Source organism: Bos javanicus, chromosome 18 (assembly GCF_032452875.1).
Source record: "Bos javanicus breed banteng chromosome 18, ARS-OSU_banteng_1.0, whole genome shotgun sequence".
Lineage (NCBI taxonomy): Eukaryota > Metazoa > Chordata > Mammalia > Artiodactyla > Bovidae > Bos > Bos javanicus.
In genome coordinates this window covers 65995582-66021285 of record NC_083885.1, presented here as the reverse complement: position 1 = coordinate 66021285, position 25704 = coordinate 65995582, and the positions used below count along the sequence as shown (strand labels likewise).

Below are 25704 nucleotides of genomic sequence, written 5' to 3'. Positions count from 1 at the left end.
TCGATGATGGCATGCCCTTGCCCACTCCTCCCTGCTTGCCCAGACCCTCCATCCTCACCCATACCTGCTCCCGCAGCCATCTCCTTCTCTGAGCCCCATGAGTCAGGTCCATTCACGTGACCTTGTTTCAGGCAGCAGGAAGCGGCGGGAAAGCAAAGACAGCATGTGAGACGTTCACGAGAGAACTTCTCATTTGCTCCTTGGGGGCACTGCCATGTGGGACGAAAGCCAGCTGCAGAAGTTTATGGATCCTCCGGAGGGGTACCAGGCCTTCTCACCATAGCCCGCAGCTGTCAGTCATCCAGGAGCCAGCCAGGAGAGTGGCGTAGCTGGGGAGAGCCCTACTGCCTGTCACCCCAGGCACCCCGCAGCAAGACTGGGGAAGAAACAGGCCTCACGTGGAGGGTGTGGGTGGGCAGGGCCCCAGGGTGTCTCCAGCAGGAGCAGCCGCCAGCAATGCCACACGAAGAAGGTGCCTGCTGTGGCCAGGCAGGACCAGGGCACTTCAAGCCATCTGCTGCCCTGCAGTACGTGAACCTGGGTGGGGGTCGGGGGTCCCAAGGGAAGCCAGGGGCCTGCAGGCCCTGTGGGGAGACCTGGCGGGGGGGACCTGCCATTTCACGGATCATCTCAAGAGCCACAGCAGGAAGCTCTAGGTGAGCAGGGCTGCTGGAAACTTCCACTTCAGCCTGGCCCTGGCCGGGCACCAGGAGACCATGAGAAGGAGTCTGTGCGTCTGAGAGGGCCCTGGGCCTCACCAGGCTGCACGTGGAGCCCGGACCAGCAGAGGCTTGGCAGGTCCCAGAACACGTGGAAGGTGACGTTTGCCCTGTTCACTCTGAGGCAGAGATGAGCCACTTCGCTGTACGTGCGGGCACGGAGGACAGCTGCCTGCCTGAATGTTCCGAATCACACATCAGGTTCCTTCCAAACCCTTCTGTGGTTTCCTGTGGTGTCTGTGTGGGTGTAAGTCCGCCCGTTTTCTAAATGAGCTAATGTGGCTAAAGCAGGTAGAACCCTGGAAGGGCTGCGAGGAAGCCCTCATCTTGCAAACAGAGCTAAAGAGGGCTGACCCTTGAACACAAGCCGTCAAGAATGAACAGACTCTGCTTTCTTCTATGCCCACTTCAGCACCACCCACACATTGGAACATTGGTCTCTGTGCAAAGTGTATAATTGCCTTAAAGTGCGTCATCTGCCAGCTCTTTCTCCAAGTCAGCCTTGTTTCTGTTCCTCTTGGTAGAACTTCTGAAGGCTGTTGTTCAAGCAGAAATCTTGCCAGCTGTTTTGGCCTTTTCATAAGCACGTGATGTCACATTCATGTCTGAATACTCAGTAGCATACTATTTTAGTTTAACTCACATGTCTTTATAGGTATGGAGTGGCTTATAAAGATCACAAAAACACTCAGAGCCTAGTAATGGAGTGTTTTCAAACCACGTTTCAGCTCATTAGTGAGTTGTGAAATCAAACCAGCAGGTGACCACCGACATTACAAAGTAATGACATAGAATAAAAAAGTCAAAATTCATAACATAGTAAAGGCAAATACTGTTTTATGAAACTTTTCAGCCATATATCTAAATATGAAAACTGGATGCCATGTAAAATGTGTATTTTACTTGGTAGGGAGTGGGGAGGATTGTGATTAAAAAAAAAACGAAAACACAAGTAAAGGCTGATGAGCTCTGTCTGCATGAACAAGGGGAACTTAACTCCTTGGGCTGCATAAGGTGACATTTTGATTTCTGCCTTTAGTCTCAGATTGTAGTATTGTTCTTTTTTTTTTTTTCGCCTGAGATAAACTTAACTGCTTTCTATAGATACCATTGCCTATTTCTGTCAGTTTTGGGGCAGGAAGTCTGTTGTTCAGTTGCTAAGTCATGTCTGACTCTTTGCAACCCCACGGACACCAGCATGCCAGACCTGTCTGTCCTTCACTAGCTCCCAGAGTTGGCTCAAACTCATGTCCATTGAGTCGGTGATGCCACCCAACCATCTCATCCTCTGTCACCCCTTTGTCCTGCCTTCAATCTTTCCCAGCATCAGGGTCTTTTTCAGTGAGTCAGCTCTTCACATCAGGTGGCCAAAATATTAGGGATTCAACTTCAACATCAACCTTCCAATGTATATTCAGGGTTGATTTCCTTTAGGATTGACTGGTTTGATCTTTCTGTCCAAGGGACTCTCAGGAGTCTTCTCCAGCACCATAGTTCTGTTGTAATCATGCCCAAATCACAGGGGCTTCATATAATCAAGGATTTATTGCCTCATTCACATCCCTGTCTTGTAGTTGTTGCTGCTGCTTGAGTGTCAGTGGGTTCACACGGAGTGTCAGAGTTTGTTTAGTCCCTAAGTCATGTCTGACTCTGCAAACCCCGTGGACTGTAGCCCACCAGGCTCCTCTGTCCATGGGATTTCCCAGCAAGAATACTGGAGTGGCTTGCCATTTCCTTCTCCAGGGGTTCTTCCCAACTCAGGGATTGAACCTGTGTTTCCTGCATTGGCAGGCAGATTCTTCACCACTGAGCCACCAGGTAAGCCTGTTGTGTCAGAGGGTGCCTATGTTCAAAGGGACGGGGGAGGTAAAATCACATAAAAGGCAACCTGGCAAGATGGGAATGAATTCCAATGTGCTTAAGTACCTTCTGTTATGGATGAGTCATGTGCTGCCATGCTCTGCCTCCCCAGTTCATGTGTTGAAGCCCTAACCCATAATTTAGAGGTAGGGCCTTTAGGGAGATAATTAAGGTTAAATGAGGTCATACAGGTGGGGCCTACTTCCATAGGACTGGTGGCCTCACAAGAAGTAGAAGAAAAAGCAAAGATTACTCTCTCTTGCCAAGTGTGCACAGAGGAAGTTAGAGAAAACGGTCTCACCAGAAACCAACCCTGACAGCACCTTGATCTTGGACTTTCAGCCTCTGTAACTCTGTAACTCCATAACTTGGACTTCCAGCTTCCAGCAATAAATTTCTGTTGTTTAAGCCAGCTGACCTGTTTGTTATGGCAGCCCAAGCAGACTAATACATGCCCCCATAATTGCCTGAGTTGATGAGCTTAGTAAATCAGTGTCAATCAGTGCAAATACTTGGAACACAAACAGCCCCATTGCTTAAGACTTACTTTGACACTTGTGTTTCTTGAAATGTAAAGACATGATGATTTTTCCAAAGAGTTAGTGAGGAGTGACTTCCCTGGTCGTCCAGTGATTAACACTCTGAGATTCCAATGCATAGGGCACGGGTCTGACCCCAGGTGGGGAACGAAAGTCCACAAACTGTGTGGCACGGCCAAAAATAATTTTTTTTTAAACAGTTAGTTGGGAGGTGGTGGGGCAGGGGAAGGAGAAAGCTGTATACATTGAGGCTGAAATCCTTCCTGGACCTATGTGGGATACTAAAAACAAAATAACTAGGATGTTCATTTACATGGAGTTAAATACCCCATTACAGAGGAACTAGGACTTGAATTTTGGTAGGGTCATTCGAAGGAATAATAAGCATAATGATAATTAAGAAGACTGTGGGAACACGGAAAAATGTATTTCTAAGCACTGCTTAGTAAGTAAATTATAAATATTTATTTTGTTGTAACTATAAAACAGTGAATGTGGTCAAATCATAGCAGAGAAAGTGTAAAACTTAAAATAGTTTTTTGGAGTCATGGAATTTTGGTTATATTTGTTTTGCTTTTAATTGTCTTGAATATTATTTACTGGGCTTCTATAAAATTTACTTTCCACTATTTTGAAAAAACTTCTCCCAATCATGGAAAACTTAAAAAAAAAAAAAAAGAAGAAGAAATATTTTCTCATGTTCCCAGAACATAGGAACTATTACTTTTGACTTTTGAGTGTATAGATGACTCGTTTTTCTGTGTACAATATTTGGTATGTATGTCTTCAGTGCATATATAAAATATATGAGCATCATCACTATAAATGTCTCTCAAGTATCTTGAGTCAGGGATCAGTCCAGATTCATTGGATTCGAGGCTCACACGACTGAGGAGTGCCTCTTTGGGAGGAAAAATTTTAAATTGCCAAGATGAAATTAGGTATTAGACCTTGGAAGGGGGGCAGGAGTTAGTGAATGACCTTGGAGTATGGCTTCTTTCACTTTTGTGACAAATCCATGAAACCCGAGCCTCGAAATATAACTTAACCCAGGACTCTCTCAGCCAACCAGCACCTGAGTGCATAGACAGGACAGTTTGCAGAAGTCTCAGTGATATCTACTAGCTCTCCAGCTCCAGCCTCTGGATGACAAAAAAAAAACTCTCTTGAGAATTGTGCTACTGAGAGGGCACACAAAACTGAGACAACTCTCCGAGAACAACGCTGCCAGTGCCCCAGCCCCGCCGGAAGCAGCCTACCCGGCAGTGTGGGTAAAGGGCCGTGGCTTCTGCAGGGGCGGTTCCGGTTTCCCCGTAGTGGAGATTTCTGAAAGGGAGACTGGGGCAGATTAATCTTCCCGTTTTGTTGTTTTTTAACCAAATTTGTTCTCAGTGATTCATTTCCCTTCACGTTTGGATGTGAGGTAAGACCCTCAGCACAGACGCCTAATGCCTGAGCCAACTCACTTTTCCCCTGATATTAACAAATGGGGACATTTGGCGATATTTTTCTCTTTGTAGAATCAAATCATCCATTGGTTTGTTTCACCATGTCTTGGACAGGATGGTAATAGTAGGGGAACAGCAAACACATCCTAAATTTCTTTGAAAAGAAAGGAAGTCTTCAGAAAATGATGGAGGCATGTCACAGGGATGCCAGGAACTTTCCTGAAGGGACTCTCATTGGCCACTTCTGGGACAACGTAAGCACCAAAAAGACTAAGAACAGCAATGCCATAAAACAGGTGTTCACCAAGGCATCAGGGCAAATCTCTGAAAAAACTGACAAACCACAAGTGCAGAGGCTCCTCATGTGAGCCCCCTCCCAACTCCCAATCCACCATACACAATAATCCAGATGTTAATATCTCTGGCCAGTTTTCACTTTGTCTCCTTTCTATTCTGACTACTTTGTTTCTGATCTTCCCAGCACATCTGATTTCTTTGAGGACAAGAAACTGCACAAAGATAGAAGCACAGGGAAACAGCAGAGGATACATGGGAGGAAAAAGACACCTGGCCAAAGGATCAAGGCTCTTGAGCTGCCCTGTTCAGTACAGCTACTGGCTGGCTATGTGTGGCAAAAGAGCACTTGAAACATGGTCACAGCAAATTAATATGTACTGCAGATGTCAAACACACTGGATCTCAAAGACACAGTATACTGAAAAAGCACATTATCTCATTAGTGCCTTTTTATATTAACATGTCAAAGTGGCAACATTTGTGATATATGGGAAAAATAGTAAATTAGTTTCACCTGTGTCCTCTTGCTTTTTAAACTGGACTACTACAATATATTTAATTTACATCTCTGGCTTACGTTGTTTCAATTGGGGAGTGTTGCTATGCACTACGTATTGATTCATAAGTGGTTTTTATCAATTTTTAAAAATACTTATTTGGTTATGTCGGGTCTTAGTTGCAGCATGCAGGATTAGCTGTTCCAAGGCATGTGGGATCTTAGTTCCCCAACCAGGGATCAAACTTGCATCCCCTGCAATGCAAGGTGGATTCTTAACCACTGGACTGCCAGGGAAATCCCCTTAAATGGTTTTCAAATGGCTCAAATTAATTCCATAAAGAAGAGGCATTCCACAAGGGTACTGAAGAACAGTATTGAAGACCATTTGCAAACATGGTCCCCTCCAATGGAGAAATTTCAAGTTAACTGGAAACATATTCCAGCATTGTGATTTGAAAAATCAAACTGATTGATATAACCCTAACTGATGGTTAGTTACCAAAATTAGCCAATGCCATTTACACTTGGGTTCTAATGAGGGTGACAAGTCACTGTCTAAGGATCATGGTTGTCAGGGCAACTGCTGTTAGTGGATTCAGGGTTCAGTGAAATACTATAGACTCCCTTCTAGTTGAATTTTATAAAAACAAAATCTTAATAAACACTAGGATAAAGAGTCAATTAAAAAAAAACAGCTCAAAAAAGATTAACTTGTACATTTCTCAAGAGATAAATCTTGCAAAACATAAGCTCCCAACGTGGATGTGCACTTGCCCATGAGATGGTGGCTCTGTTGTTGTTTAGTTGCTAAGTTATGTTTGACCCTTTTACAACCCCATGCACTGTAGCCTGCCAGGCTCCTCTCTTCATGGGATTGGGATCTCTCAGGCAAGAATACTGGAGTGGGTTGCCATTTCCTTCTCCAGGAGAGCTGGGAGGCCCCAAGATGATGACTTAACAAAGATAAAACCTTTTTGTGAAACAGCAACATCTGCATTTCTAATGCCTTTGAGTCTGGTAGAAAATTTTATAGCAAGAACAAAGCAGTAAAAGCCATCTCAGAATCTGCAAGATTCTGTGGAAGGGGCTCTACCTTTCAAGTCTTCCTATACAAATCCTTTCAGTTCCATTACGTATAAAAATTAACTTATTGCCACATAATGCATACAACTATTTTAAAATCTGTTTATAGTACATGGATAATTATCATATGGCATTCACATTTGTGAGGCTGGTGGCCATGTACCTTGTTCAAACAATTACACACAAATCAGAAAATTTTGTGCTAAGATATTTGAATATTTATGATTCCATAAAAACGCCACTGTCATGTCTGGAACATTCTGCCGTATTGGTTTTAGCAAATATGAAAGTCAACTTGCACTTTTCATAAGCACCTGAAGAATGTCATGTGCAATAATGACAAGTTCTGACTGCATCTGATTCTTTTATATGAAAGGCATTTGCTGAGTTTCTCACCACTTTGAAAATGTCTGGTTTAGAATATGGTGACTTCTTAGAAGCCACCCCATGTCCATTACATTTTTTCCATTTCTCCCTTTTGTAGGTTCTATAGTGAAGCATTGGTGGGCACTCATGGCTGGAGGTTCTCAACAGTGATTAACTTCACACTTCCCTACTGTCTGCATGACTGGCTATCTGGGATGGATGACCCAGAGCTTGCTGTTCCCACAATCATTTCTGTAAATGTCAACTCTGTGTGGGAGTCTTAGGGTGTGTTGAGCACAAAGGCTTGTTTACAGTGTACTGTTTATCAGGAGTATGACTGGGTCAAATGGAGTAAGTGATGTGCTATGGCTTAAGGCGTTGCTGGGTCCCAGCACACACACCAGAGTAGGCCTACCCAGTATGAGTTCTCTGGTGCTTGATAAAGGAGGAGCTGTGTGTGAAGGCCTTCCCACAGTCCCTGCACTCATATGGCTTCTCTCCCGTGTGGATCCTCTGGTGCTGAGTGAGGTGGGTGCGCTGCCTGAAGGACTTCCCACAGTCCTGGCAGTCATAGGGCTTTTCCCCAGTGTGCGTCCTCTCGTGTTGGCTGAGTGACGAGCTGTGGCTGAAGGACTTTCCACACTCATTGCACCCATAGGGTTTTTCCTTGGTGTGAATCCTCTGGTGTTCTATGAGGAGGGAGCTCTGGCTGAAGGCTCTGCCACACTGATTACACTCATAGGGCTTCTCTCCCGTGTGGATCCGCTGGTGTTGAATGAGTGGAGCAAGCTGGCTGAAGGCTTTGCCACACTCGTTACACTCATAGGGCTTCTCCCCAGTGTGGATCCGCTGGTGTTTGGTCAGGGATGAGCTGTGGCTGAAGGCCTTGCCACAGTCACTACACTCGTAGGGCTTCTCCCCCGTGTGGGTTCTCTGATGCTGAGTGAGGTGTGTGCTCTGCCGGAAGGCCTTCCCACACTGACTGCACGCATAGGGTTTCTCGCCTGTGTGCGTTCGCTCGTGCTGGCTAAGCGATGAGCTGTGACTGAAGGCTTTCCCACACTCGTTGCACCCGTAGGGCTTCTCTCCTGTGTGGATCCTCCGATGCTCAGTCAGGAGTGTGCTCTGGCTGAAAGCCCTCCCGCACTCACTGCACTCATAAGGCCGCTCACCCGTGTGTATCCTCTGATGCTGAATCAGTGGTGTGATCTGGGTGAAGGCTTTTCCACATGCCTGGCACTCGTAGGGCTTCTCCCCAGTGTGGATCCGCTGGTGTTTCGTCAGGGATGAACTGTGGCTGAAGGCCTTGCCACACTCTCCACACTGGTACGGCTTCTCCCCGGTGTGGATTCGCAGGTGCTGGGTGAGATGGATGCTCTGTCGGAAGGCCTTCCCACACTGACTGCACGTGTAGGGCTTCTCACCTGTGTGTGTCCGCTCATGTTGGCTGAAGGACGATCTAAAGCTGAAGGATTTCCCACACTCGCTGCACTCATAGGGTTTCTCACCTGTGTGAGTCCTCTGGTGCTGGATCAGTGGGGCAATTTGGTTGAAGGTCCTCCCACACTGAGCACACTTGTAAGGCTTCTCACCAGTGTGGATCCGCTGGTGTTTGGTAAGTGCCGAGCTGTTTCGAAAGCCTTTTCCACATTCAGGACATTCATAAGGCCTCTCTCCTGTGTGTGTTCTGTGGTGTTCAATGAGTGCTAAGCTGTGACTAAAGGCCTTTCCACATTCCTGACATCCATAGGGCTTCTCTTTTGCACAGGTTTTCTGTTGAGCATTTGAGTCTGGATTCTCCCTTTGTCCATGTGTCCCCCACGTTGGGGCACCCTGCCTTTCAGGAGTCATTGGTTGAGTTGGGAGATCTGGCCTCAAACTCAAGTTTTCCCCACACCCATCCCCTTGCTGATGCTCTTCTGTCAGTGTCTTTACAAGTGTGCAGGCTGCCTGTACCACACAGCTATCTGACTTCTCAGGGCCCTGTTCCCTGTGGCCTGCAGCATCTTCATCCTTAGAGTGCCACAGACTTTCCTGTAGGAACCTTTCTACCAGGGCACTGTTGGGTATTTCTTCAGTTACACCTTGATTTTCAGTTGATAGCTTGCTTTGGGGTCTGGTTTCCAAATCTGTAAGAAGCAGAGAAATGGAAATGTCCCCTAATCCTGGTTCTGAAGGAAGTCTGTGTGTGTGTTGTGGCGGGGGGGGGGAGGGGGGGGATGGTGAGTGGACAGAAGAATAAAACTCATAGTTCTGAAAGGTCCAGGGCACAGGCAGCTTTGTCCATTAAAAAGTACATTTTTACAAGTCAGGGAAGGACACACTGAGAATAATCATGGGTGGGGCACTGGTGTAGGGGGTGTGGATGGGGTGTTCAGGGGAGTACAGAGAATGAGGGCAGGAGAGGATGCTGAGGAGAAAGCACGCATCCAGGGAAACTATCAACAGATGTCCTGGGCCTGGAGTACCCCTGGCCCAGAGCACAGCTCAATGGCTGTGTTGAAGGAAGAAACAAATGCATTTCCTCCTCCTCCCTTCTGGCCCTGGGATCTGACTGTCTCTGTACAGCCATGACCTCAGTGCCTGACATCCCCACCCTGACACCAGACTTGCTTAAAAGTATGATGTGGGCACCTTTCCCATTTGTTACACTCCAGTGAAAAGTTATATAGAAAAGCTCAAGCAAGATGTGGTTGGCAGAACAGAGACTCCCAAACATATCCATGTCCTCATCCTGGAGACTTTGAATTTGAGGTTACCCTTCTCACAGCAGAACAGGTGCTTGGTGAATGTTCCCTGAGAGACTGAGTTGTCAATTTGCTCTGAAGAACCAAGGGTGGGTATGGAGAGAGAAGCTGGGGGGTGAACAGGCTCCCCCCAGACTGCAGGGCTTTCATCTCACCTGGGCACACACCTCGGGGGCCTCCCTTGTCCGCTGCCCACAGCTCTGCCTCCTGCTCCAGCAAGGAGATGACATCCGGCTTTGGGAGCCAGTGTCCTGCTCAGAGGGAGACCCACGCAGTGAACATCTGTGTCCTAGGAGCCTCCCTAACCCTCTGCCCACACCTTCAGTCTTCCAAGACCACGTGTCTGGGGTTCTGGAAGGACATGGTTGTTGTAACAGCTTCTGCCCTTCCTTAGAGGCCCCTTCCCCCCACTCAGTCCCTGACCCCATCCCTAGCCCCAGGGTAGCCAATCAGAGCTCTGCTTCTTCCTTTGCCTCGCGGCAACAATGACCAGCATGGAGGGGACCTGGCTGCCAAACCAAGACAACCTAGGGGCCTTCTATGGGCGCCCGGGACACAGACCCTGTCTCTCCTGCTGGTCTCAAGCCCAGGAGAGGCACACTGTTAGCTGTCTCATCACCTTCAGGGGGCCCATCTGTGAATAGAGGATGAAAGAGGCATGGGGGGAGGAGGGGGTTCCCAACAGCACCAAAGGCAGATCCAAGTCTGCCCTGGGATTCTGCAGTCACAGGACCGATATGTCCCTTTTAACCCAGGACTTCCTGCTTCTGGTATTGTTCACTCAGATCTGTATTTGCAACCAAAACGCTATAACTGATGTTACCTACACAATCGGGTACCTACACAACCTACACACCTAAGACAATCGGGTCCCTGAAGCCTAAGACACAGCCCAGATATCTCCATTTAAGGCCTAGATGTACGCCCACTTTTATCCCAGGAAAATGAGAACCTGTGCTGGGGGCAGATCGTCAGGGCATGGGGGTGGCCTCACCCACAGAGACCAGGAGCCCGAAGGTCTCCAGCATCACATCTCGGTACAGGGTCCTCTGGGCCGGCTCCAGATGCCCCCACTCCTCCTGGGTGAAGTCCACGACCACATCCTCAAAAGTCACTTGGTCCTGAAACATCACACACATGCATCCTCAGAGTCCCCAGTGTGACTGTCGGGAGCGAGCAGCTGGCAAACAGGGGCCTCGGCCACGTAGGTGAGAGGATCAGGGGATTTGGGTCAGGTTTCCCTTGGGCGGCCAGGAGCCCTGCTGGAGGAGAGACTCTTGAGATGAAAAAATGAGGAGTAACAGTGAAGAGGATGCTGGTCCTGACATACTGGGGTCACAGGAAGGGTGCTGGCGTGGGTGTCCCTCAGGGAGAAGGCAGGGAAGCAGCACCTAGAAAACTGTCAGGCTGTTTCCCTGCCTCACCCTTTGGCCAAAATCACATCTGAGGGGTCCGTGGTGTATACAGAATGAAACAAAGCCCTCTTTAAGAGATAAGAGGGTCCAAGCTGCCAGAAGCCCATTTTCCAGAGACTGGGAGAACGTTAAGTATCTTGCCCAAAGGTATAAAGCTAGTAAGCAGCAAGTCCAAGGGTGGAATCTGGGAGATTTTATTAAGAATCTGTTTACCGTGCAAATTAAATTCAAGTACATGAAGATCCATGCATTAGTGGAATGTCAGTGTGGTAGTGGGAGCATTTCAAAGCAATGGGGAACACTGGGGCAACTAGCCCTTTGGGGGAAAAACAGTAGATCTCTACCTCATACCATAAATAAATTCGAGAAATCTTAAAGAGATGAATATTGAAAAAGGAAAAAGTTGGAAAAGTATAGACCATTAATTTAATAAATGGGTGGCAGAGAAAGTCTTCACAAATAAAACAGAAGTTAGAAAGAAGAAAAATGAGTTTGGTAGGAAGAACTGTGTCTCTACCATCCCAGGATTACATAGCAAGGAGGAATTAGGATGGCAGATGGAATTAAGGTTGCTAGTCTGCTGACCTTCAGAGAAGGCAATGGCACCCCACTCCAGTACTCTTGCCTGGAAAATCCCATGGACGGAGGAGCCTGGTGGGCTGCAGTCCATGGGGTCGCTAAGAGTCGGACACGACTGAGCGACTTCACTTTCACTTTTCATTTTCATGCATTGGAGAAGGAAATGGCAACCCACTCTGGTGTTCTTGCCTGGAGAATCCCAGGGATGGGGGAGCCTGGTGGGCTGCCGTCTGTGGGGTTGCACAGAGTCAGACACGACTGAAGTGATTTAGCAGCAGTAGCAGCAGCAGTCTGCTGACCTTAAAATAAGGAGGTTATCCTGGAATATCCTAGTGAGCCCAGTGTAATCACAAGGGTCTTTCAATGAGGAAGAGGCTGAAGAGTCAGCCTCACAGTAATGGTATGTGAGGAAGACTCAAATGGCTGAAGCTGTCTTAGAAGATGGAAGGGGCCAGGAGCCAAGGAATGTGGGAGGTATCTAGAAGCTGGAAAAGGGAAGGCAGCAGATTCTCTCCTAGAGCTGCCAGAAGCAACACAGCCCTGCGGACACCTTGACTTCAGCCTAAGGAGACGTATTTCAGACTTCTGGTCTCCAGAAGTATAAAACAATAAATTTGTGTGGTTTTAAGCCACTAAGTTTGTTGGGATTTGTTACAGAATCAACAGGAAAATGATACATTCAGCAATCAAAATTCATGATTTCTAGATGACAGTGTTTACAAGCCACAAGGACCATAACAGCAGAATGAATATTTGCAACATAAATGGACGGAAAAGGATGACTGGCCAGCACACGCAAAGAGCTGACAGATCAGTAGCAAAAGGCAAACAACAGGACAGAGAGTCCAGCCCTTCTGAGAAGGGGGTGGCTGAGTACCCAGGCATGGGTTACTTGCACAACGGACAGGATTTTAAACATACATACAGCAGTTATGCTGGCAATTCCACTTCCCATCCCCCAAGAACCTCGCTCCCTTGCTGCACTGTCTATACGTGACAGACAACTGGTAACAGCCTAGACACCTGTCATGTGGGAGCAGCCAAAGTTGGTGTCTGGAAAGCCTGCAGCCGTGCACAAGATGGGGGCACTGACACGCACAGCTGGGGAATAACCTTCCAGGTGGAAAAATCCCAGGCGGGGGACATCACCAGCACAGTGCTATTTATGTGAAACAAAACAGAGTTCTAGTTCCTACTTGTCTGGAAACGTGTATATTAGCACCGGAAAGTGAGGAGCAGAGAGCGACAACAGCGGCAGCTTTGGACGGAAGCCTAGGAGGCTTGAGAACAAGGGGCTTTCTAAGTCTGCCTGGCACTTTCGCAAGGAGAAGATCATTATGGGACTGTGTGGTCTTAAAAAGCAGCCAACCATGGAAGACACCAGAGTTCTGACACACCAAGAACTTTAGATTTCTGAACCTTAAAAAAAAATTCAGAGCAAACATGCAGATGGTGCTGAGAGATGCACATGGATCGCTCACTTAATAGCCCCAGCCATGGGTGATCACATCCAGCCACTGTTCACCCAAGGAGGACGACAATGGAGTCGCCCAAAACCACCCGGAGAGAGGGTGGAGCCAGGATTTGACCTTAGGAAGTCTGGGTCCATCGATTGCCTGTTGGCCATGGGGCTAAGCCAATTCCCTGAAAGACAAGTGAGAGAAAAGCAGGCTCCAGAGGTCGGAATGGGAGTTCTGGGCCTGGGGGGTAGGCAGGGGACTCGCACCCTCCTATCTGGTTCCTCCTTGGACAAACAAGAACCCCTGAGATGTCACAGCAGAATCGACTGAGGGAGCCCCAGAGGGGCTGCGAACCCCACGCCTCAGGTGGACCATCCACTGGTGTCCATATGTGCAGGCACCAGGCTGCACACTCACAAAACCTACACAGTGCATAAACAATGCCTGAACACAAAGAGGAACTCTGGAGAGAAAGAGCAATGGAGAGTGGCCAGAAAAATGAAATGGTGGGGATATCCAGGGGCAGGACCCCCGTACTGCATGATCCAGGAATCCTACTCCTGGGTATGTATCTGAAGAAAACAAACAACAGTAATTCTAAAAGACATATGCACCCCAGTGTTCACAGCAGCAGTATTTACAATTGCCAAGATTAGATGAGGAAGTAACCCAAGTGTCCATCAGCAGATGAACCAGTAAAGAAGACTCGGTACACACGTGCACACCTACACTCACTGGAATGCTGCCCAACCGTAAAAATGAAATTTTGCCATTTACCACAACATGGATGGACCTGAAGAGTATTATGTTTAGTGAAACAAGCCAGAAAAAGATAAATACTGATCATTCTCTCACATACGCAGTCTAAAAATAAACCAGTGAACAAACAAAACAACAACAGACTCACAAGTGAGAATAAGGCCAGTTTCTTCCGTGATCAGGTGGGGAATTTATGCTTTTTTTCATAAGGCGCATGAGGTTTGGGCACTCACATTCTCCACAACAAGATTTTCACATCACTGAAGCAAGTATTACGGATGGCCAGAGTGGAGGGTGGAGTTAAGGACTTGGCCACGTGGAGGGGTGGTCAGGGACACAAGGCCGCCCACTTCCTGGACCCTGGTCTCCCGGCAGAATCCTCCTCTGCTAGAGATTCTCCCACCAGAACGGCCTGGTGGGGCGAGGGTGGGGTGGTGATGTGAAGACTGGCGGTGCATCCACTTGGTGGAGATTCCAACCCCAGCCCCAGGTGTCTTTGCACTACACTCCGCCCCTCTGGCTTCATCTGCAATTTGCTGGAAGCTCCCTGAGAAGGCTATTGGGAGGAATGAGGGAAGTCACAGGAAGTGTGCCCAGGACTCGGCACATAGTGGTTGCTTTACCTGCAGACCCAGCTTCAAATTATGCTGAGGGCAGGGCGGGGTGGTTTTCTTTTCTCTCACCAACCCTTCCTACTTGCTCCACACTTTCAAGAGTCATTAGATCTTGCTCAGTTATCTGCAGTCCTACTGAGCACAGGTCTGGACACTGCAGAGGCTGTGGAGACAAGACACACACACAGACACACACACACACACACACACGCGCGCGCGCGCTCTCTCTCTCTCTCTGCCTCCTGCTGCTGTGCGCTAGCTGCTGGGTTGGGGAGGGAGCAAAAATGCAAACTCCAGAAGGGCTCGGTGTTCTGGGGAAAGCGGGAGGGATGCTGCTGCAGCAGCACCAGAGGGACCTGGAGGAAGAGGCACGAAGGAGCAGGACGTGCACGGGGCCCTGGGGCCTCAGGCGTCAATGCTCAGGCCTAGCTCGACCGCTCCCAGCTGCGTCACTTGCCCCCGTGCCTTGGTCCCTCCTCATCCCGCCTCGTGGGACTGATGTAGAGGTCGAACCCAGTGAAACTTGTCCAGCACTGACCAGTGTTCAGAACACTCAGTCTTCACCCATTTTCCGTGTGCCTACTGTGTGTCACTCCTTTGCACATGGTAAAAATGGCCAGAATTGCTTCCTAAGGCCTTGGGCCCCTGCAGCTGGCTTAGGAGACCTGGCTCTCCATCTTCCTGCCACATGTGTGCCTGGTCTTCACATTAAGTTCCCACCCCCAGGCCTCTGCTCCTGTTGTCCCCTCCACCTGCAGCATTCTGCCTGTGGGCTTGACCCCACCCTCTCCCTTCCTGCAGGTCTCTGCCTGGGGGCCACGCCTCACGGAGGCCTTCTGACGCCCAAGCCCACCCTCTTTGGGGGCTTATTTCCCTGCCCAACACATGGTACATTTACATTCCTCACGAGCTCTGTGAGCCGCAGGGTGGAGATTTCCTGTCTGTTTCCGCACCTGCAGTACCTGGAACAGTGCCTGCTCGCGAGCAGTGCTCAGCACACGTTGGCCAAGTGACTGGAGGGAGTGTGAGCTGGGAGAACAGACTCTGAGCCCTGTGTTGAGAAAGTTCCAGGCCCGTCAGTGGGATGGATGACCGATGTCTGCCAGGGTGGCACAGGGCAGGGGTGGGGCAGGGGGACCCAGCTGGTCTTCTCGGAGTGGCAAGCTAAGATGTGGAGGGATGTGGAGCTGATGAAAGCACAGGCCGGGCTGGGGACAGGGTGAGGGCAGAGGCCCTGAGCGCAGAACGAGCCTGGTGGGGACGACGGGTGGAGCCTGAGGGCCGGGTGGCACTGTACTCACCGGGTCCCCGGCAGTGAGGAGCCCAGCGGTCATTCCCTCCTCCTCGGGCCTTTCGCAGGAACAGTCAGCTCCTCTGTAGGCAGTTCTGGAGGGAAAGGGGATATGAGAGACTGGGCAAGTGACAAGTGACCCAGGCCCCGAAAGGGCTGTGTCACGTAGAAGGAACTCCGTGCCCAGGTGGGATGCAATAGGATTGCCACCTCAGCGTGGCATTTCTTGAGCTCCTGCTGTGAGCCTGATGCTATTCCAGGTGCTGCTGAAGGAAGACCTCATTCCAGACAGGGAGACTGACGGCCAGAGGGTCAAGGGGCGCAGCCCAGGTCGCACGGATGATGCCCAGGGTGATAACTCTGTTACTATGCAGAAGGCAGAGACCCCAGGCAGTACTGGGTCTCTGGCACTCTTTGGCATGCCTGTTTCTACAAAAGGATTTTCCTCTTATAAAATGAGGGTGGTGACCCAGGACGGAGCTTACGAGAATTAAAATGTAAAAAGGCGGGGTTCCCTGGTGGGCTAGTGGTTAGGATTCTGGGCTTTTACTGCCGTGGCCTGGAGTTTAATTCATGGTTGGGGAACTGAGATTCCATGAGCCATGCAGTGCAGCTAAATAAATAAGTAAGTAAACAAAATGTGAAAGGAGCTGAACATAGAGCTCAGCAAGCAGCAGAACACAGAGGAAGGTGACTGCTGTTGGGGGAAAGCTAATGGCTTCAGTGAGCATCTGTTTAGCATCTGCTACATGCACAGCCTTATTCGCAGTGATTTACAAGCTCATCCCTGGCTGATTGCCAAATGAAACTCAGGCCAAAGGCAGCATGTGTTTCCCTTATCTCTGGACTGTCCCTTAAGGACCCTGCCTATGCACCCGATTCTGCCCCAGCCACTCTGCCCATTTGTTTTCATTGTAGTTTCCTAGATGGGAGTTAACATATTCAGTGATATTTTATGGCTTATCATCCTCTCCCTGACTCTCCTGTGGCATCCAGGGCGGAGACAATGTTGGGGATATAGGACAGGGCCTGGCACCCAGGACATGTAAACACTTGCTTGTTGAAATAATGAAGGAACCTGGATGGTGCCCGGAATGCACCTGATGCTCAATAAGATTTTAATTTGTCTGTTTCCTGGGTCCCGTGTGGTTAAGATCAAAATTCATTGCTTTGGGTCTCCTTTACCTTTATTCTTTATGCAAAGAAATAGAGGAAAACAACAGAATGGGAAAGATTAGAGATCTTTTCAAGAAAATTAGAGATACCAAGGGAATATTTCATGCAAAGATGGGCTTGATAAAGGACAGAAATGGTATGGATCTAACAGAGGCAGAAGATATTAAGAAGAGGTGGCAAGAATACACAGAAGAACTGTACAAAAAAGATCTTCACAACCCAGATAATCACGGTGGTGTGATCACTCATCTAGAGCCAGACATCCTGGAATGTGAAGTCAAGTGGGCCTTAGAAAGCATCACTACGAACAAAGCTAGTGGAGGTGATGGGATTCCAGTTGAGCTATTTAAATCCTGAAAGATGATTCTGCGAAAGTGCTGCACTCAATATGCCAGCAAATTTGGAAAACTCAGCAATGGCCACAAGACTGGAAAAGGTCAGTTTTCATTCCAATCCCAAAGAAAGGCAATGCCAAAGAATGCTCAAACTACCACACAATTGCACTCATCTCACACGCTAGTAAAGTAATGCTCAAAATTCTCCAAGCCAGGCTTCAGCACTACGTGAACCGTGAACTTCCAGATGTTCAAGCTGGTTTTAGAAAAGGCAGAGGAACCAGAGACCAAATTGCCAACATCCGCTGCATCATGGAAAAAGCAAGAGAGTTCCAGAAAAACATCTATTTCTGCTTTATTGACTATGCCAAAGCCTTTGACTGTGTGGATCACAATAAACTGTGGAAACTTCTGAAAGAGATGGGAATACCAGACCACCTGACCTGCCTCTTGAGAAACCTATATGCAGGTCAGGAAGCAACAGTTAGAACTGGACATGGAACAACAGACTGGCTCCAAATAGGAAAAGGAGTACGTCAAGGCTGTATATTGTCACCCTGCTTATATCACTTATATGCAGAGTACATCATGAGAAACGCGGGGCTGGAAGAAGCACAAGCTGGAATCAAGATTGCCAGAAGAAATATCAATAACCTCAGATATGCAGATGACACCACCCTTATGGCAGAAAGTGAAGATGAACTAAAAAGCCTCTTAATGACAGTGAAAGAGGAGAGTGAAAAAGTTGGCTTAAAACTCAACATTCAGAAAACGAAGATCATGGCATCTGGTCCCATCACTTCATGGGAAATAGATGGGAAAACAGAGGAAACAGTGTCAGACTTTATTTTTCTGGGCTCCAAAATCACTGCAGATGGTGACTGTAGCCATGAAATTAAGACGCTTACTCCTTGGGAGGAAAGTTATGACCAACCTAGATAGCATATTCAAAAGCAGAGACATTACTTTGCCAACAAAGGTCCGTCTAGTCAAGGCTATGGCTTTTCCAGTCGTCATGTATGGACGTGAGTGTTGGCCTGTGAAGAAGGCTGAGCGCCGAAGAATTGATGCTTTTGAACTGTGGTGTTGGAGAAGACTCTTGAGAGTCCCTTGTACTGCAAGGAGATCCAACCAGTCCATTCTAAAGGAGATCAGCCCTGGGATTTCTTTGGAAGGAATGATGCTAAAGCTGAAACTCCAGTACTTCCTTGGCCACCTTATGCGAAGAGTTGACTCATTGGAAAAGACTCTGATGCTGGGAGGGATTGGGGGCAGGAGGAGAAGGGGACGACAGAGGATGAGATGGCTTGATGGCATCACTGACTCGATGGACGTGAGTCTGAGTGAACTCCGGGAGTTGGTGATGGACAGGGAGGCCTGGCGTGCTGCGATTCATGGGGTCGCAAAGAGTCGGACACGACTGAGCGACTGAACTGAACTACCTTTATTCTTTACGGACAGAAGCCCCTCAAGAAAGCGAGGTTCCAGAGCTGACATGGTGGGGCTTCGTCCTTCCCCACCTCCAAACGTGGGAGGTCTCGCCCAGTCCGGGGAGGAATGCAGGTCAGGCTGGCTCCAGGCTCTGAGGAGTCAGGCCAGCTAATCTCTATGACTACGCTCCTGAAGCCAAAGACCTCAATCCCTTCCACCAAAGTCGTGACCCAATCCCCGCCCCAACTCCTCCCCTCGGACACTGACACCCGTCTCGAATCGGGCCCCGCCCACTCGGCCCAGGCCACACCGCCCACAGCGAGCCAAACTAGGCCGAAGCAGTAAAAGGCATGCGACACAGGCGCGCGCGGCTACATACACACCCTGGCCGGAGTCCCAAGGAAGACCCTGGACCCGCGCTCCGCCCGGCCTCCCGTACCCCGGCCAACCCAAACCTCACTTACCGCCGGACTGTAGGACAAAGGCTGAGGCTGCCACGGAGCGCATTGCGCCTGCGCACCGACGCTGAACTACACCTCCCAGAGGGCGGCGCGCGCCTCTGAGCGTCTTACGCTCGCCACGCCCCCTCCTGGGTGGCTGAGGTTGAGGGGCTCTGAATCTTGGCTCCGCCTTATTTTCCACCCAGGAATCCTCTCGTTCCGCACTCCTTGGAGGAGTGGCAGGACGAAGGCCACGCCCGCTGCTGGCCGAGATTGCGCCTAGCTGGACGGGCGCCGAACTACAACTCCCAGAGGGTGGTGCTCTCACCTCCGGTCGTTTCTCAGCTCGTCCCACCCCTCCTGGGACGGAGGCTGAGATGTTCGAACCCCTCTGAGCCTCACTCCTAGGACTGGAGCGGGAGGTTGCGACCGCGTTGCTCTGGGAGTGCGCCTGCGCGGAGGGCGCGGACCCGCATCGCCCAGGGCCACTCGCGGTTTCCCTGGGCGTCTATTCCCGCCCGTGGGATTCCTCTGGTACCTGAATTCGAGTCCTAACACCTCTGTGTCCCTATCATAAATATTCCGTGCCGCCGCTGCGGTGAGGCGCCTTGTGATTGTAGCCCGGCGCTCAGTAGGTGCCAGTATTTAGTACAGGGTTATAAGAAACATGGATATTTGAAAACTGCTTTACGCACTGCTTCGTAATGGTCAGAACTGTGCGTTTCAATAGCAGCATCAGTTCAGTTCAGTCGCTCAGTCGTATCCGACTCTTTGCGACGCCATGAATTGCAGCAAGCCAGGCCTCCCTGTCCATCACCAACTCCCGGAGTTTGCCCAAATTCACGTCCATCGAGTTGGTGATTCCATCCAGCCATCTCATCCTCTGTCGTCCCCTTCTCCTCCTGCCCCCAATCCCTCCCAGCATCAGTCTTTTCCAATGAGTCAACTCTTCGCATGAGGTGGAGTTTCAGCTTTAGCGTCAGTCCTTCCAAAGAACACCGAGGACTGATCTTTAAAATGGACTGGTTGGATCTCCTTGCAGTCCAAAGGACTCTCAACAGTCTTCTCCAACACCACACTTCAAAAGCATCAATTATTCAGCGCTCAGGTTTCTTCACAGTCCAACCCTCACACCCATACATGGCCACAAAAAACCATAGCCTTGACTAGACAGACCTTTGTTGGCAAAGTAATGTCTCTGCTTTTGAATATGCTATCTAGGATGGTCATAACTTTCCTTCCAAGGAGAAAGCGTCTTTTAGTTTCATGGCTGCAATCACCATCTGCAGTGATTTTAGAGCCCCCAAAATAAAGTCTGACACTGTTTCCTCTGTTTCCCCATCTACTTACCATGAAATGATGGGTCCAGATGCCATGATCTTCATTTTCTGAATCTTGAGCTTTAAGCCAACTTTTTCACTCTCCTCTTTCACTGTCATTAAGAGACTTTTTAGTTCCTCTTCACTTTCTGCCATAAGGGTGGTGTCATCTGCATATCTGAGGTTATTGAATTTCTCCCGGCAATCTTGATTCCAGCTTGTGCTTCTTCCAGCCCAGCGTTTCTCATGATGTACTCTGCATATAAGTGAAATAAGCAGGGTGACAATATACAGCCTTGACGTACTCCTTTTCCTATTTGGAGCCAGTCTGTTGTTCCATGTCCAGTTCTAACTGTTGCTTCCTGACCTGCATATAGGTTTCTCAAGAGGCAGGTCAGGTGGTCTGGTATTCCCATCTCTTTCAGAAGTTTCCACAGTTTATTGTGATCCACACAGTCAAAGGCTTTGGCATAGTCAATAAAGCAGAAATAGATGTTTTTCTGGAACTCTCTTGCTTTTTCCATGATGCAGCGGATGTTGGCAATTTGGTCTCTGGTTCCTCTGCCTTTTCTAAAACCAGCTTGGACATCTGAAAGTTCATGGTTCACGTAGTGCTGAAGCCTGGCTTGGAGAATTTTGAGCATTACTTTACTAGCGTGTGAGATGAGTGCAATTGTGTGGTAGTTTGAGCATTCTTTGGCATTGCCTTTCTTTGGGATTGGAATGAAAACTGACCTTTTCCAGTCTTGTGGCCATTGCTGAGTTTTCCAAATTTGCTGGCATATTGAGTGCAGCACTTTCACAGCATCATCTTTCAGGATTTGAAATAGCTCAACTGGAATTCCATCACCTCCACTAGCTTTGTTCGTAGTGATGCTTTCTAAGGCCCACTTGACTTCACATTCCAGAATGTCTGGCTCTAGATGAGTGATCACACCATCGTGATTATCTGGGTTGTGAAGATCTTTTTGTACAGTTCTTCTGTGTATTCTTGCTACCTCTTCTTAATATCTTCTGCTTCTGTTAGGTCCATACCATTTCTGTCCTTTACCGAGCCCATTTTTGCATGAAATATTCCCTTGGTATCTCTAATTTTCTTGAAGAGATCTCTAGTCTTTCCCATTCTGTTGTTTTCCTCTATTTCTTTGCATTGATTGCTGAGGAAGGCTTTCTTATCTCTCCTTGCTATTCTTTGGAACTCTGCATTCAGATGCTTATATCTTTCCTTTTCTCCTTTGCTTTTCACTTCTCTTCTTTTCACAGCTATTTGTAAGGCCTCCCCAGACAGCCATTTTGATCTGATAGATAGAATGCCTGATGAACTATGGACAGAGGTTCGTGACATTGTACAGGAGACAGGGATCAAGACCATCCCCATGGAAAAGAAATGCAATAGCAGCATAGTATTCATAGTATTCACCCAGGTCGGAGAAGGCGATGGCACCCCACTCCAGTACTCTTGCCTGGAAAATCCCATGGACGGAGGAGCCTGGTAGGCTGCAGTCCCTGGGATCGCTACGAGTAGTACACGACTGAGTGACTTCACTTTCACTTTTCATTTTCATGCATTGGAGAAGGATATGGCAACCCACTCCAGTGATCTTGCCTGGAGAATCCCAGGGACAGAGAAGCCTTGTGGGCTGACGTCTATGGAGTCACACAGAGCAGGGACACGACTGAAGGGTCTTAGCAGCAGCAGCAGCATTCACCCAGGTGGCGCTAGTGGTAAAGAACGTGCCTGACAATGCAAGAGTCGCGGGTTTGATCCCTGGGTGGGGAAGATCCTTTGGAGCAGGAAATGGCAACCCACTCCAGTATTCTTGTCAGAAGAATGCCTTGGACAGAGAAACCTGGGGGGCTACAGTCCAGGGACCCGCAAAGAATGGGACAGGACTGAAGCGATTTAGCACCTGCACATAGTATGCAAAGCTTCAGTGGCTTTGTTGGCTCAGTTCAGTCGCTCAGTCGTGTCCGACTCTTTGCAACCCCATGAATCGCAGCACGCCAGGCCTCCCTGTCCATCACCAACTCCCAGAGTTCACCCAGACTCACGTCCATCGAGTCAGTGATGCCATCCAGCCATCTCATTCTCTGTCGTCCCCTTCTCCTCCTGCCCCCAATCCCTCCCAGCATCAGAGTCTTTTCCAATGAGTCAACTCTTCGCATGAGGTGGCCAAAGTACTGGAGTGGCTCAGTGGTAAAGAATCCGCCTGCAATGCAAGAGATGCGGGTTTGATCCCTGGGTGGCGAAGACCCCTTGGAGTAGGAAACTGCAACCCACTCCAATATTCTTGCCTGGAAAATTCCACTAACGGAGGAGCCTGGCAGGCAACAGTCCGTGGGGTTGCAAAGAGTCAGATGCCACTGAGCATGAGTACATTAAAAATTGACGTCCACACACATGACTGAATTCGCCATATGGTGAACACTGATAGAGGCCAACCAGGTGGCATGCTCAGGGTACAGCAGCCAAGTGTACAAGGTGAGACTGTTCACCATTCCCCTACTTGAGCTGGACTTATTTTCAGTAATGCCTGTGAACATCCAGTGGAGCAAGAATCTAACCAAGGCTGAGACACCTGCCTTTTTCCTTTTAAGAGGGATTGATTGATTCAGATAAGTTGGGGCTTGCATGATGGATCTGAAGCTGAGAAAAAGTTTCAAGCCAAGGGCATCTTTTCTTTTGGAAAAACTCTGATGCTGAAAACAGCAGACAATAAGAATTCTTATGTTAGGGAAAAATATAGCTGGTGACATCTTTTTTTACACATAACAGGTGAAAGATTTGGCTGGTTCACACATGAGTGAAAGATTTCAAATCTAGTAAGCCTTATAACAGTGGTTGTTATGAAATGTGTCTGATCGGAATGCTCTCATGATGCAAGCTCTAGTTTTTCTTTTAAGGTGTTATTTAGAGACTATAAAGGATCATATTTGTGATTGTCATACTGAAAACTACTCTTCTGTCTGAAGTAAGAAAGCTTTAAAGTGTTCATAAAATGTCAATTACCATTTCCCTCACCTGCAAATCCAAATGAAAAATAAGACTGTTTTCCTTTTTCTTTCATAAAATGTGTACCCCTTTTCTCCCCAGTTTCCTTTTACCCGATCAAAAGGCATGAAAACTTCCCATGTGGCACTAGTGGTAAAGAACCCATCTGCCAATGCAGGAGATATGAGAGACGTGGTTTCAGCCCCTGGGTTGGGAAGACCGCCTGAAGGAGAAAATAGCAACCCACTCCACTATTCTTGTCTGGAAAATCCCATGGAGAAAGGAGCCTGGCAAGCTACAGTCTATGGGGTCACAGAGTCAGTCACGACTGAAGCAACTTAGCATAAACTCACTCATGACGACATCTTTGCTTAAAAAAATTGTTTCTGGCTGTGCTGGGTTTTCATTGCTGTGCGAGCTTTCCTCTAGTTGCAGTGCATGGGCTTCCTATCATGGTGGCTTCTTTTGTGGAGCATGGACTCTAGGGTGTTGTTTTAATGAGTATTTTTCAATGAACTTAAGTGGCCATCAAAAGTCCAAAGGATAAACAAATTGTGGTATAGTCATTCAATGGGAAACTATACAGCAGCGAAAATAAATGAAATTGAGTCTCACATATCAAAAAGGATAAATTTTTGGACTCTCCTGGAGGTCTAGTGCTTAGGAATCCATGCTTCCACTGCAGGGGGCTGGGTTTAGTCCCTGGTTGGGGAACTAAGATTCCGACAGGTAACCTGGCAAAACAAACAACAGCAACAAAAAACCCTACACAAAGCCAAAAGGATAAATCTTGTAATGATAAATTTATGGAGCAAAAAATGCAAGTTGTAGGTGAAATTCGATGCTTTTATATGAATGCAAAAAGTGCTTTGTATTGTTATGAAACAACACATTGTAAACTTTCAGGAAACACATGGCGTGATTCACATCTCATTCAGGACAGTGGCTCCCCTGGAAGAAGGGGGCTTTCTATTCCAGAGGGGAATGTTTTTCAATAGCTACGTTGTGTCCGACTCTTTGTGACCCCATGGACTGCAGCATGCCAGGCTTCCTTGTCCTTCACTATTTCCTGGAGTTTGCTCAAGTTGGTGATTGTATCCAACCATCTCATCCTCTATCTCCTTCTCTTTCTACCCTCAATCTTTCCCAGAATCAGAGTCTTTTCCAATGAAGAGAGGGGAACAAAGGGGTTTAGGCCTGTAGGTTGATGTTCTTTTTCATTTTTTTTATTCAGCTTAGGAGTCTTTTCACAGGTTTCATTGAATCTCTTACAAATTTTTGTCTTACATATTTTTCTTAAAAGAAAAAGGAGCAGACATCTAACATTAAATTCCAGGGACAGGAGAAATTGGATGCTGAATGTTGAACTGGTGGCAAAGCAGACCTGTGAAAGGGGAGCCTCTGCATGGTCACCAGCTATAGAGAAACATCTTGACTTTCACCTGGGGGCAAGGAGGGGTACTCAGAATCCCAAGTGCTGACCTTTGTGACTTTTAGAATATTAGCTGGAGAAAATGAGTTAATCCTAGGGTTTGAGAGCATGAGGTATTACATTGGTGCAAATGTACTTGCAGTTTCGGACCATGAATTTTAAATCATTATACTGGGCTCAAAACATCTTTATTAATCCAAATAGGAAACATTACAATCAAGATTTTGCCAATGAGAAAAGTTTGCTTATTCTTATAATATAAAAATCTGCACTTTAGGAGTCAATGCACTCTTGGAAAGCATTTTCTGCATCCTGCTGTTTGTGGAAGTGGTTTTCCTGCAAAAAGTTCTCAAGATGCTTGAAGAAGGGGTAGCTGATTGGCCAGACGTCAGGTGAATACAAATGATGGGGCAAAACTCTGTAGCCCAATTCATTCAATTTTTGAAGCCTTGGTTATCTCATGTTTGGTCAGACAACTGAACCTTTTCTGTTGACTAATGCCGGCTACAGGTGTTGCAGTTTTTGGTGTGTTTCATACATTTGCTGAGCATACTTCTCAGATGTAATGATTTCACCAGGATTCAGAAAGCTGTAGTGGATCAGGCCAACAGTAGACCACCAAATAGTGACCATGACCCTTTTTTGGTGCAAGTTTGCCTTTGGGAAGTGCTTTGGGGCTTTTCAGTCCAACCATTGAGCTGGTCATTGCTGGTTATCATATAAAATCCACTTTTCATTGCATGTCACAATCCAATCAAGAAATGGTTCACTGTTGCACAGAATAAGAGGACACTACAAAACAACATTTTTTTTTTTTTTTTGGTCAGCTCATGAGGCATCCACTGATGGATGTTTTTCACATTTCCAATTTGCTCCAAATGCCAAACAACCATAGAATGGTTG

General features: G+C 47.9%; 1 protein-coding gene across 4 annotated transcripts; it reads right to left on the bottom strand.

Annotated features, from left to right (window-relative positions):
• Positions 1-6533: 6533 nt before the first annotated feature.
• LOC133229809 (zinc finger protein 135) lies at positions 6534-20224 on the bottom strand. 4 transcript variants are annotated; one of them, XM_061386564.1, is made up of 6 exons: positions 15687-15773; positions 15339-15436; positions 14395-14548; positions 10553-10679; positions 9714-9809; positions 6534-8940 (listed from the first exon to the last, which is right to left on the bottom strand). In XM_061386564.1, exons 4-6 carry the CDS (start codon positions 10584-10586, stop codon positions 7223-7225), a joined length of 1848 nt encoding a protein of 615 aa, XP_061242548.1. In that variant the 5' UTR covers positions 10587-10679; positions 14395-14548; positions 15339-15436; positions 15687-15773; the 3' UTR covers positions 6534-7222. The 4 variants fall into 4 exon arrangements, with proteins under 4 accessions (XP_061242548.1, XP_061242546.1, XP_061242547.1 ...); XM_061386562.1 differs by lacking the exons at positions 14395-14548; positions 15339-15436 and adding an exon at positions 19083-20222 and having other exon boundaries at positions 15687-15771; XM_061386563.1 differs by lacking the exons at positions 9714-9809; positions 14395-14548; positions 15339-15436 and adding an exon at positions 19083-20224 and having other exon boundaries at positions 15687-15771.
• Between the last annotated feature and the right edge of the window lie 5480 nt (positions 20225-25704).

What these genes read in the sequence shown, in the direction of transcription:
- LOC133229809 (XM_061386562.1), bottom strand. Translation starts at nt 15,719, where the DNA reads ATGACCGCTGGGCTCCTCACTGCCGGGGACCCG. An exon ending in CGGGCTCCTGGTCTCTGTGG is followed by an intron (nt 9,810 to 10,552) that starts GTGAGGCCACCC and finishes CCCTCTGAGCAG; the next exon opens with GACACTGGCTCCCAAAGCCG. An exon ending in CCCCCGAGGTGTGTGCCCAG is followed by an intron (nt 8,941 to 9,713) that starts GTGAGATGAAAG and finishes TGCTTCTTACAG; the next exon opens with ATTTGGAAACCAGACCCCAA.